This window comes from Anomaloglossus baeobatrachus, chromosome 5 (assembly GCF_048569485.1).
Source record: "Anomaloglossus baeobatrachus isolate aAnoBae1 chromosome 5, aAnoBae1.hap1, whole genome shotgun sequence".
Taxonomy (NCBI): domain Eukaryota; kingdom Metazoa; phylum Chordata; class Amphibia; order Anura; family Aromobatidae; genus Anomaloglossus; species Anomaloglossus baeobatrachus.
The window spans coordinates 457,788,993-457,803,325 of record NC_134357.1 but is presented as its reverse complement, the minus strand read 5'-3'; the positions used below and the strand labels follow the sequence as shown (position 1 = coordinate 457,803,325).

The 14,333-nt window shown below is 44.9% G+C and overlaps 1 protein-coding gene across 2 annotated transcripts in view; it reads right to left on the bottom strand.

Annotated features, from left to right (window-relative positions):
* The window catches only part of LOC142311821 (uncharacterized), a 241,889-nt gene that overhangs the window by 147,786 nt on the left and 79,770 nt on the right, over nt 1-14,333 (bottom strand). For both annotated transcript variants that reach the window (XM_075350578.1, XM_075350579.1), the window contains 2 exons: nt 7,882-7,965; nt 5,892-6,065 (listed from right to left, as the gene is read on the bottom strand). In XM_075350578.1, coding sequence (XP_075206693.1) covers nt 5,892-6,065; nt 7,882-7,965 — 258 coding nt within the window. The remainder of the gene's footprint in view (nt 1-5,891; nt 6,066-7,881; nt 7,966-14,333) is intronic.

The window sequence follows — 14,333 nt, the reverse complement described above, 5'->3', positions numbered from 1 at the left end:
TTCCCTCACTCGGTTGGACTGTTGACTTCTGTCAGGACTTGGCTGCTGGGAAACCCAGGAGGTTCCCTTCGCTAACGGATTTGGCAAATTGCACGGCGACTCCTAGCCTTGCCGGGGTCCGCAAGCCCCTGCCGGATGGTGCTGGCTTCTCTTTGCGTACCGTTCCGGTACCGCCGGGCCACCACCCGTCCACGGTCCTTACGGTTGGCTCCGATAGGCCTCTCCTGCAGACGGTCACCACCGTCTGCCAACCTTGCTGTTCCGTCCGGGCCACACACCCGGACCAACTTCAGTCTGCTCTACTGCCACTTTCCTTCCTTCCACTTTCAACTCTCAAACTGATCTGTTCCTTTTCCCGCCTCCAGGACTGTGAACTCCTCGGTGGGTGGGACCAACCACCTGGCCCACCCCCTGGTGTGAACATCAGCCCCTGGAGGGAGGCAACATGGGCTTTTGTCTGACTTCGGTGTGCCTGACCGGGAGTGTGGGGTGTGTTGGTGTAGTACCTGTGACGACCTGGCTTGTCCACAGTGCCACACAGACACCCCCCCAGGGTAAGAGCAAGACAGAGCAGCAGGGGAGGGGCTGGAGCAGAGTGTGTGGGGAGAGGGAGAGGAGAGGAGTCCGGAGTTGTAGTTCCCGGGCTGCTACAGAAGCATGCTCCAAAAGGGCCGGGACAGGCTGTTAGTGAGGAAGGGACTTGAGGTGACTGAGGCAGGGTAGTGGCCCGCCGGTATCGAAAGAGATCCCGGATCACTGCAGGGGAGTGGACTCCCCGCTCCCGGCCGAGGAGGAAAGAAAGAGAAAGAGTGGAGAAAGAGGCACCTGACTGCAGGGAAAGAACAGGGGTCTGCTGCACCATGTGTGAGACTTAAACACCCTCCATACCGAAGGCTGCGGACTTCGGAAGTTTCTAGTTTACCAGTGACTCTGTGTGGTTCAATTGTGAGTACAACAGTGCCATCAGGCACCGCACCGCAGCACTGCGCCCTGCAGCACGCTCCCTCCTACCGGGCCCCGGGACACCAGCCCCTACCCACGGAAGGGCCAACACCTCAGCTGCTCCCCGTCATCGCTCCCGGGAACCCCCGTCACCAGCAGCGGTGGTGCCCACCATCACCACAACCCCGTGGGTGGCGTTACAACCGGCACCCCACCACCAAACCTCCCCCTTTTCACTCGTGGGCGAGGAGGCGCTGCTCGAGCCCCCGAGTCCGGCCCCGTGCTCGAGCCACCGAGGAGCAGAAGCACCGAACCCGAGCACCAGAGATTCCCCAGGCGAGCGGTGTTCCCCAAAAACCCCTCTCCGCCCGCGGCATAGGCCGTAAGCCCGTGCAGGCCACATGTCACCAATGGCTTCAGCTGGCCAGGACCGAAAAACGTCTCTTTCCAACAAAGAGACCAACACTTCAATTAAAATGATAATACTTTACTTAGCAGTTCTTCATTCTCAACTTTATACACAAGACAGCGATAACACAACTTCCAGCACGATTCAGTTGTACAGAGTTTATTCAGATACACTTTCAGTTCCATCTGGGTCGTTCCTATTTTTAATGGTCCTATGAGCTTCAAATCAACCCAGCCTAACACCACAGTCTAATCCATGACAGTCACCTTCCCTTTCTGCGGCTTCACGTCTATTGCCCTCATAGAGGGGGAGGTCAAGGATTTGCTGATATGACCAGAGTTGAGCCTATAGGTCTCAGACACTTAAGGAGATTCTGCCAGGGAAAGTCCACTCAGTTCACATTCTGGTCCATCTCAGTCCGTTACCTTTGAGCTGTACGCTACTTGGGGTATTCCTGCTAGAGTACCATCCTCCGGCCCTCCTGTCTAAGGCCACCACATAGGAAGATTGGTCTCTAGTCTCAAAGATGTCCAAACTTCAGTGCTACAGTCAATCCTTAACTAACGTCTAAAAGGAAACCATCTCTTTCCCTATTAACTAACCCCTCCCATTGCGGACCAGTCCAACACTTAACTATCTATTACTCTATAGTCTGGCAACCACATATAATACTGCTATGCAATATACATGTAATATGCATGAAAACATTATAAAATATTACATTACTATTTGTAGTTGTGATGCCCTGGACTAGCCAGGTAGTCACAGATAGCACCCCGCACAACACCAGTCCCACACAAAGTCACACCAGCCAAACCATAAACCCTAGTCACCTCCCTCAGTGCTTAATGAACACACCAGGGGGGTGGAGCCAGGCGGTTGGCCACGCCCACCGAGAAGTTCAGAGGGCCTGAGGAAGGAAACAGTTCAGTCAATTCAGATTGTAGTGTTGAGGAGTGAGGAGGTCAGGCCTGTGTGACAGGCCTGTGACAGACTGACATGTGCCGGGGTTGGAGCCCGGGCACCTTTGGCTAGGAGGCATACGGTGGCCTAGCCTGCAGGAGCCAGGAAGACGGCTCGGTGGAACCGTGGTGGAACGGGACAGGGTAGTGGCCCGCTGGTACTGACCCGGGGAACCGACTCGGAAACCGGAGCACACAGGGGGGTACTCAGACCCTGAAACGAGGTCCAGAACCGACTGGACTGAGTTAATTCACTGATTGCAGTCTGGACTATAGGTCCCTTCCCACCCAAGTTCCGACTGAAGACAACAGCCCACCGAGGGGGATAGAAAGCCACCGCACAAGCAGAGAGATCCCACGGGCCAGCGTCTGCAGGCAAACGGGCTCCTCCGACATATACAAAGCCGGGGAGCGGACTCCCATCGCTGAAGCGAAGGCAGCCTACACATACACTACATGGTGCAGGAGAAAGGCAAAGACCACCGAACCGGGTGGGTGACCAGACGCAGCCGGCTGCGGGCACCGACCACCATCAACTTTGTTTACCAGAGACTTGTGTGTGTCAATAACAGGGAGTACCACAGTGCCATCCGGCCGCGCACCGCTCTGCACCGCCCAGCTACTCTCCCCAACGGGTCCCGGGGCCATCATCCCTGCTCACGGAGGGGTTAACATCTTGCTGCATCACCATCTCCCCAGGGTGCCCCGTAACCGCAGCGGTGGTGTCTACACCTTCACCACATCCCATGGGTGGCGTCACGAACTCAAGCGCGGCTCCGGCCGTGCACCTACCTACCACCCTCCTAAGTAGCGCCAGCACCCTTTCAGAGCGAAGTGACCCTGGGTCCGGAGGCGCTCGAGCCACCCACCAACGAGCCCGCTCCTATCACCTCCACGCAGCAACTGAGGTGAGTAGCGCGATCAGCTGAGCTGTCACTGAGGTTACCCGCGGCCACCGCTGGATCCAGTGACAGCGGGTAACCTCAGTGACAGCAGCTGATCACACGGCTGTCTTCATTAGCTGCGTGGAGGTGACCGGAGCGGCTGTGTCTGCTGCAGCTCCGGTCACCTCCATGCAGCAGCGCTGGAAGCGACGCTGGAGCATCCTGGATTCCGCCGGACATGGAGGGCTTTTTCGGGCTGATTAAACTGGTGAACCAGGGTATATGTGTGTGTTTTTTATTTCTAATAAAGGATTTTTTCTGGCGTGTGTGTGTTTATTTACTGTAATTTACAGATTAATCATGGAGGGTGTCTCATAGACGCCTGACATGATTAATCTAGGACTTATTGGCAGCTATGGGCTGCCAATAACTCCTTATTACCCCGATTTGCCAACGCACCAGGGCAAATCGGGAAGAGCCGGCTACAGTCCCAGAACTGTCGCATATAATGTATGCGGCAATTCTGGGCGGCTGTTGGCTGATATTGTTAGGCTGGGGGGCTCCCCATAACGTGGAGCTCCCCATCCTGAGAATACCAGCCTTCAGCCGTATGGCTTTATCTGGCTGGTTATAAAATTGGGGGGGACCGCACGCCGTTTTTTTTAATTATTTAATTATTTATTTCACTACACAGTATAGACACGCCCACCGGCTGCTGTGATTGGGTGCAGTGTGACACCTGTCATTCAGCGTGGGGGCGTGTCTCACTGTAACCAATCATAGGCGCCGGTGGGCGGGGAAAGCAGGGAATACGAGATTGTTTAATGGGCGGCCGGCTTTTTCAAAACAGTAAAAGCCGCCGGAGCAGTGTGAATGCCGTGCAGCGCCGGGGATCGGGGATCGGTGAGTATATGAGAGAGGGGGATAGACTGACATGGACAGAGAGAGGGACAGAGATAGTGACCGACTGACAGAGATTAGGGAATGACAGACATTGTGAGGCGCTTCAGAACGCAGCTTTTCAGCTGCGCTCTGAAGCAGACCTTTTTTAAGCTGCGGAGCAGAGCGCACACCTGCGCACATAGCATCAGACACCAAAATCGTATGAGGGATGTCACACGTTACAATTCACTAGGTTCATACAACAAAACGCTCAATGTATGAGGAATAAACGACGTGTATGCGATCACCGTATTTTCGGTCAATCTTGATCGCACGTAGGTTTCACACGCAAATACGTCACGAACGATGCAGGATGTGCGTCACTTACAACTTGACCCCGACGACAAATTGAAAGATTTATTGAAGCGTGTAAAGCAGGCATTACACCAGCATGCTCCATATCACTATATACAGAAGATGTATAACTTATACCAGCTGTACATATATAATTATATAGAGAATATACCCAGGTTATACCAGCATGCTCCATATCACTATATACAGAAGATGTATAACTTATACCAGCTGTACATATATAATTATATACAGAATATACCCAGGTTATGCCAGCATGCTCCATATCACTATATACAGAAGATGTATAACTTATACCAGCTGTACATATATAATTACATACAGAATATGCCCAGGTTATACCAGCATGCTCCATATCACTATATACAGAAGATGTATAACTTATACCAGCTGTACATATATAATTACATACAGAATATGCCCAGGTTATACCAGCATGCTCCATATCACTATATACAGAAGATATATAACTTATACCAGCTGTACATATATAATTATATACAGAATATACCCAGGTTATACCAGCATGCTCCATATCACTATATACAGAAGATGTATAACTTATACCAGCTGTACATATATAATTATATACAGAAGATGCCCAGGTTATACCAGCATGCTCCATATCACTATATACAGAAGATGTATAACTTATACCAGCTGTACATATATAATTATATACAGAATATACCCAGGTTATGCCAGCATGCTCCATATCACTATATACAGAAGATGTATAACTTATACCAGCTGTACATATATAATTATATACAGAATATACCCAGGTTATACCAGCATGCTCCATATCACTATATACAGAAGATGTATAACTTATACCAGCTGTACATATATAATTACATACAGAATATGCCCAGGTTATACCAGCATGCTCCATATCACTATATACAGAAGATATATAACTTATACCAGCTGTACATATATAATTATATACAGAATATACCCAGGTTATACCAGCATGCTCCATATCACTATATACAGAAGATGTATAACTTATACCAGCTGTACATATATAATTATATACAGAAGATGCCCAGGTTATACCAGCATGCTCCATATCACTATATACAGAAGATGTATAACTTATACCAGCTGTACATATATAATTATATACAGAAGATGCCCAGGTTATACCAGCATACTCCATATCACTATATACAGAAGATGTATAACTTATACCAGCTGTGTATATATAATTATATACAGAATATACCCAGGTTATACCAGCATGCTCCATATCACTATATACAGAAGATATATAACTTATACCAGCTGTACATATATAATTATATACAGAGTATACCCAGGTTATACCAGCATGCTCCATATCACTATATACATACTGTATGGATAACTTATACCAGCTGTATATATAATTACATACAGAAGATGCCCAGGTTATACCAGCATGGTACTTACAGCCTGTTTATCCTCTGCAGTTGCTGCCTCCAGCTCATAGTCTTGGTGGCCGTGAAAGGAGATGACAAATTTCAGGCCATCGTTATCCTGACATGACTTTACTTGTTCGAACGGAAATTGTTTCTTCAGTGTTCCCTTCTCAATGTTGAAAATCATCTGTGTATAGAAATCAATCTAAAAAAAAAGGAAATGTATGTATCTATTATGCACCCAAAAGGCTGTAAAACTACAAAACTAATGTACTGGACAGACCTCAGACAAACTTTACGGGGTCAGACAGTGAACTTATTGAGTATAGATAAGACAGGGAAGTAGTATCCCATAGGTGGGACTCCCCCCCCCCTATGTGTCAAGAAGACATTTAAGGGTTTAAATTTGGACTAAGTAAATATGACAGTTGTACTTTTTTCTATAGTGAACATATCTCTACAATTTTCCAACATATCCCTGTCTAGGTTTCAAAATAATGTAATACACTGTAGGCACATGATGAAGGTTCTTATTCAATGACTGCAAGCAGAGATCTTGAAGTCCATAGCGTTTTGATTATATTCTGGCTTCCTGCAGCCACCACTAGAGGGCGCATCTGAGCTAAATGTCTACAAATTGAACTCAATAATAACTGTACGCCGCCAGCTCCCCCTAGTGGTGAAGACTGTCAGAGAGCCCAATTCTGTGAGCCAGATTCATGTTTTTTGGTGTTTTAACCCTGTTGATACGAAACAATTTCTTATTTTAATTTCTTTATTTTATTTGGGGTTTTTTTAAGTTTTTTTGCTCCAATGTACATTAGTTTCTTTCCCCCAAAAGTAATCTTTTTGAAACCCTAAAATCTTTGTGCAAATTTTTAGTTTTCTAGTGGATCAACCTTTTGCTCTAAAAGGCGCAAAAGAGGTAAAAGACCAAAAAATAAAGCATTTTTTTTAAAAAATGTTGCACAAGATTTGTGAACCCACGTGCACCATATTGAGCAAACAAAAGCTACAAGATAAAAAAAGCGACTTAAAGACCAAAAAACCCAATATGATGAATCATACCCAATATACCGCCCCCTAAGTCTAAAGGGGGCTTTACACGCTACGATATTAGGGCCGATATCGCTAGCGTGCATACCAGCCCCCATCGTTTGTGCGACACGGGCATATTGCTGCCCGTCGCGCACAAAATCGCGCACCCCCGTCACACGGACTTACCTGCCCTGCGACGTCGCTCTGGCTGGTGATCCGCCTCCTTTCTAAGGGGGCGGGTCGTGCGGCGTCACATCGACGTCACACGGCAGGCGTCCAATAGAAGCGGAGGGGCGGAGATGAGCGGGACGTAAACATCCCACCCACCTCCTTCCTTCCGCATTGCCGGTGGAGGCAGGTAAGGAGATGTCCGTCGCTCCTGCGGTGTCACACATAGCGATGTGTGCTGCCGCAGGAACGACGAACAACATCGCTAATGAGCGTTAAACGATTTTTGGTTTTAGGACAACCTCTCCGCGGCAAACGATTTTGGCCGTTTTTGCGATCGTTTTAGGTCGCACAAAAGTGTCACACGCTGCGATATCGTTAATAACGCCGGATGTGCATCACTAACGGCGTGACCCCGACGATAAAACATTAATGATATCATAGCTATGTATAAAAAATATGGGGGACAGAATGTTGGACTTATTGTTCTTCATCATAATGAGAACCGCAAGGATTAATGACATTTTTACTTTTAATACGGGATTCTAGCAATTTTGCTATATCTTAACTCAATCCCATTAAACATACAGCGCCTATTAATTGACTTAATCACCTTTTGTGGAACGCAGAGACGTTTAAATAATGTTTCCGGAAAGAGGAGAGAAAACTCGTCTCAGACACAATATTTAATTTCTTAGAAATCCTAAATTTCTTTATAATTTATAGGATTTAAATATTTCATCGGTTCCCGGCAGCGGTGAGCGCTATCCTCTAACACAAGTTCAAACTACAGCAGTAGAGGTTTGAGGAGTTACCTGTAAGATTCGCTTCTGCCACCGGTACCGGAATTTGTACACATTGAAGTTGTACTGTTGGTTGGAGGGGAGGTTCAATGTCTCCTAAAAGAAAGCAATAGATATCTTTACCAGAATGGAAGCGAGTGGAGTCATCCCCGGCAGCGCCTTCCACCGGGCTGATGAATACTTCATGAATGGAAGCTCAGCCTCAACGTGTCTGACACTGCGAGATATTGTCCCCATCTGTGAGACTCCTCTGAAATGAGCAGCGAGGAGCCGGAAACCGAAGAGGGAAAATGGGAAACAGCTCAGACCATAAAACTCAAACTTACCAGAAACCCAAAGGAGATTTACTGTGAAAAATGAGAGCTGATATTATAGGCTCAATACACAAGACAATATCTTGTTTACTACCGTGAGGTTACTTGTAAGAGAAAGAATGACACTTACAAGAATAAAATTAATAAAACACCAAGTAAAAGAATATTACTACTATAATACTGCCCCCTATGTAAAAGAATATATCTACTATAATACTGCCCCTATGTACAAGAATATAACTACTATAATACTGCCCCCTATATACAAGAATATAACTACTATAATACTGCTTCCTATGTACAAGAATATAACTACTATAATACTGCCCCCTATATACAAGAATATAACTACTATAATACTGCCCCCTATGTTCAAGAATATAACTACTATAATACTGCCCCCTATGTACAAGAATATAACTACGATAATAATGGTCCTATATACAAGAATATAACTACTATAATACTGCCCCTATGTACAAGAATATAACTACTATAATACTGCTTCCTATATACAAGAATATAACTACTATAATACTGCCCCCTATGTACAAGAATGTAACTACTGTCACGCTCCCCGGGTCCCCTGTGCTGCCCTCCGGCTCACCTGTCACGCTCCCCGCTCTCCAGCACTCCTTGCCAGCGCGTCCCCAGCGTCCTGGTCCCCGCACCCGGCGTCCGTCGGCTTCACAGCCCCATCCTGGTCCTGCTGCTTCCTCCTCGCAGCTTCCTGCTCTGGCTTCTGGCACTCGGGCCACGCGCATGCGCATTAGGGCGCGCGCGCGGTCATTGACCCTTTCTTAAAGGGCCAGCGTCCATTAACAGGAAATGATGCAAAACAGGTACAGGGTATAAAGGGGGTTTATGTCCAAGGGGGCGGGGCCTGATCTTCGTGTTTCTTAAGCTAGGAGTCAGGTCTCCTGGTGTATATGTGTATATACTCACCTATCTCTCTTGTAGAGCCGTGCCTGCCTCGCCATCCGGTCCAGACCGAATCCCGAACCCCGAACGCAGTCCATCTGCCATCCTGACAGTCCGTACCATCTCGGATCCCTGCGGTGACCTGTCATCTCGCTCCAAAGGTTCCGGACCCCGCCTGACATCTTCTCGGCTTCCGAACCTGAGCTGCGTCACCACCAGTGACTCCGTAGTCCCAGGGACTTCTCCGTTATACTCCTGTGCACGGACTGTTCTGCTGCCTATAGTGCTCCAGCTACCGGACCCCTTACCACCATCTAGGAGTTCGGCCCAGTGGATCCACCTCCTGGGTCTGCCCGTCCACCTGGCCCTGACAACTACTATAATAATGGTCCTATATACAAGAATATAACTACTATAATACTGCTTCCTATGTACAAGAAAATAACTACTATAATACTGCCCCCTATATACAAGAATATAACTACTATAATACTGCCCCCTATGTTCAAGAATATAACTACTATAATACTGCCCCCTATGTTCAAGAATATAACTACTATAATACTGCCCCCTATGTACAAGAATATAACTACTATAATACTGCCCCCTATGTTCAAGAATATAACTACTATAATACTGCCCCCTATGTACAAGAATATAACTACTATAATAATGGTCCTATATACAAGAATATAACTACTATAATACTGCTTCCTATGTACAAGAATATAACTACTATAATACTGCTCCTATGTATAAGAATATAACTACTATAATACTGCCTCCATCACAAGAATATAACTACTATAATACTGCCCCTATGTACAAGAATATAACTACTATAATACTTTCTCTTATGTACAAGAATATAACTACTATAATACTGCTTCCTATGTACAAGAATATAACTACTATAATACTGCCCCTATGTACAAGAATATAACTACGATAATAATGGTCCTATATACAAGAATATAACTACTATAATACTGCCCCTATGTACAAGAATATAACTACTATAATACTGCTTCCTATATACAAGAATATAACTACTATAATACTGCCCCTATGTACAGGAATATGACTACTATAATACTGCCCCTATGTACAAGAATATAACTACTATAATACTGCCCCTATGTACAAGAATATGACTACTATAATACTGCCCCTATGTACAAGAATATAACTACTATAATACTGCCCCCATGTACAAGAATATGACTACTATAATACTGCACCTATGTACAAGAATATAACTACTATAATACTGCCCCTACAGTTAGGTCCAGAAATATTTGGACAGTGACACAATTTTCGCGAGTTGGGCTCTGCATGCCACCACATTGGATTTGAAATGAAACCTCTACAACAGAATTCAACTGCAGATTGTAACGTTTAATTTGAAGGTTTGAACAAAAATATCTGATAGAAATTGTAGGAATTGTACACATTTCTTTACAAACACTCCACATTTTAGGAGGTCAAAAGTAATTGGACAAATAAACCAAACCCAAACAAAATATTTTTATTTTCAATATTTTGTTGCGAATCCTTTGGAGGCAATCACTGCCTTAAGTCTGGAACCCATGGACATCACCAAACGCTGGGTTTCCTCCTTCTTAATGCTTTGCCAGGCCTTTACAGCCGCAGCCTTCAGGTCTTGCTTGTTTGTGGGTCTTTCCGTCTTAAGTCTGGATTTGAGCAAGTGAAATGCATGCTCAATTGGGTTAAGATCTGGTGATTGACTTGGCCATTGCAGAATGTTCCACTTTTTTGCACTCATGAACTCCTGGGTAGCTTTGGCTGTATGCTTGGGGTCATTGTCCATCTGTACTATGAAGCGCCGTCCGATCAACTTTGCGGCATTTGGTTGAATCTGGGCTGAAAGTATATCCCGGTACACTTCAGAATTCATCCGGCTACTCTTGTCTGCTGTTATGTCATCAATAAACACAAGTGACCCAGTGCCATTGAAAGCCATGCATGCCCATGCCATCACGTTGCCTCCACCATGTTTTACAGAGGATGTGGTGTGCCTTGGATCATGTGCCGTTCCCTTTCTTCTCCAAACTTTTTCTTCCCATCATTCTGGTACAGGCTGATCTTTGTCTCATCTGTCCATAGAATACTTTTCCAGAACTGAGCTGGCTTCATGAGGTGTTTTTCAGCAAATTTAACTCTGGCCTGTCTATTTTTGGAATTGATGAATGGTTTGCATCTAGATGTGAACCCTTTGTATTTACTTTCATGGAGTCTTCTCTTTACTGTTGACTTAGAGACAGATACACCTACTTCACTCTCATATTGCAGCTGGGAGTGTGCACTTTCAGCCCATATTATATATATAATTGTATTTCTGAACATGTTTTTGTAAACAGCTAAAATAACAAAACTTGTGTCACTGTCCAAATATTTCTGGACCTAACTGTATATACAAGAATATAACTACTATAATACTGCCCCTATGTACAAGAATATACCTACTATAATACTGTCTCTTATGTACAAGTACTGCATATAACGACTAGTACTCTTACAGATTATTTTACCCTCTCTGGCAGGCCTACAGGAATCTGTGTTTCTTCAGCTATTAATGTGCTGTGATAGAATTAATCTTATGTATTCAACTTTGCAAAAACATGTAGATTATTCTAATGACGTTCTGACACTTATTATGGGAATGGAACATATCGCCCGCTGCGCTGTTTTTACTAGAATGTGGCAATAAATAGACATTTTCTTGGAGAGCGCAGTACGATTGCAACTACATCAATTACACATAATTATCATTATTACTTTATAATCATTGAGGTGACTCTGATTATTATTATTTATCAAAAGAAAAAAAAAAATCAATCATACTTTTTTACACTGAGACAAGAAGTTGCTCCTAGCCCCCAAGGCACATTTAAAGGGACAGTACCCCTGCAAACCATCTTTTCTTTATTTTATTGTGCATTTGAGTTTAGTTTATTGTGCTCTGTCATTAATTATTTCAAGCTAGGGAGAGGCTGACTGTTGGAGAAGTGAATTGTATGTCTTTTTGTCTCTTTGCTTCTTAATATTCTGTCCGTGTTTGTCAGGAACTTACCAAAAATCCCATTTTTACTCTGTATCCATTGTTTTTGGATCAGTTGTTTTTCGGACGGGCACTCCGTTCTTTTTTTAATATCACCTAGTTTAAGTAGAGAATATAGCTATACCCAAAAATTAAACATTCCCTCTGTCTATACATCTAAACTCCCTCAAAAGATTATGCTAAGGAGGGGATTTTAGGGATGTACATAACTAAAAGGATATGGTTATGACTTTACATATTGGGAAAACCGCACTGTGTTATAATACCATCCAATTGTAAATTGATTGTAAATTGATATGTACTCCACATATAACCCCCTCTTTAGGGATCAAGCCTGACCGCTGACTGCTTAAATGTATTTGCTTGTTTATTTTTACAAAACGTCCACTATTACCTATGAAACGAAGGGTTGCGGGCGTGGCCTGAACGGAGGTCACATGACCACGGCTCCCCCTAATACTATTGGTCTTTATGTTCCTTATTAGGAACTGGACTTGGAGGCGCGGCCTAAACAATGACCACGTGACCGCATCACTATGATCATGGTCCAGCATGCATCTGATCAGGAAGTAACCAGAGCATGTGACCGGGACTCATGACGCGGTGGTCACGTGTCAAGCAAGAATGACGCGGTGCTATGAATCGGCAGTCATGTGACTAATGTCACATGGCGCGCGATTTTCAAAATGAGGCTACTTAGGGCCGGAAATAAAAATACCGGCGTTCCAGCATTCCATGTGGACTTCACAAGAAGTGTGGTCCCCAGACCCGGTGTGTTATGGAAGCTCACACCTAGGGCAATATAGGTCCCATGCTCCTCTGATAAGGTAACACCAGTTTATGATTTGGGGATATATATAGCAATGTTTTTACTCTACTTGAGCACCATTTAGATTGGTTAGTAGCTCATTATGTCTTTTCCACACTACAGCCTCCAAATAATACTTTCCCCTGATGAATCGATAAGAGGAAACGCGTTGGGAAGAAAACAAAGGAGGGCATTGAGCATGCTCTAGCTATTACCTTTGGGCTGAATTAACATTGTGCATCATGTCCCATTTAAGGTAATATCTATTTCTTTTTCTGCCAGAGCGGATGGGTGAAATATGATACCCTGCTTCTGCCAGATGCAAAATAGCATTTTGAGGTAAAAATCAGATATTATGTGTAATTGCACTACCCTTTGGTTAAAGAGCATTTGATAATGAGGTACCATAGGAGTAATTGATATCTGACCTATCTTTCTCCGGTGAGGTTTTGAATATCTCCTGGAATTGAATACTCAACTTGTTTATGTCCATCTTTTTGTGTGTTCAAATGTGCACGGGTGATTCTTTAGACCTTGAGTCAATTTTAATAGATTTAATTAAAAGCTATATTTTAACTTTATTGCCATTTGCTGTACATTGTTCTATTCTTGGTAATAATTATTCCTTGTCAAGATACCCTGCGACCGGGGGTCCAGCTCCTACTAGGCCCAGACCACCGTCTGCCACCTAGTTACTTCCAAAGAGCCCGGCTCCTGACCTCCTCTCTTCGTCACTTGCTACACTTCACTCTCCCTTTCTCTGACTGACTGTCTCCTAACACTCCTGACCTCCCCTTACTAACCCCCCAAGTGGGCGACCCTAGTCCACTCAAGCCGTCCACTGGTGTGTCTGGTGGGTGTGGTGCAGAGTGTTCCTAGGATTTTGATTGGCTGATGTTGCCAACACCATAAGTTGGGGACCCGTTACCAAGGAGGAGGTGGATATTGCACAGAAGGGCAGATTGCACAATACCCTGTGACGACCTGATAGGCCAGGGCATCACATATACTCTTTTCGGTTCCTCTTTTGAGGTTACCTTTCCTGGAGTCGCATGCCACCGATTTGGGTGGTTGTTGTTTTATTGTCTATTGTGCCACTGGATTTTCGTGTTTTGGCACCAATGGATTGGGACTCTTGTGAGGCCGCATTACAGGCACAGTCGGGCAGTATTGTTCCTTTCAGGGAGCTTTCCCCACTCTAACTCAGATGAATTCTCCATTCTTACTTTGGACTTGATCGGAGCACATAAAACGGGTATAAGATTATGGTGGAACATACGCAGCGTTGAGGAATACCTCAGGGCTGGTATAGTTCCACGGGGGCTTCATGTTTCCATTT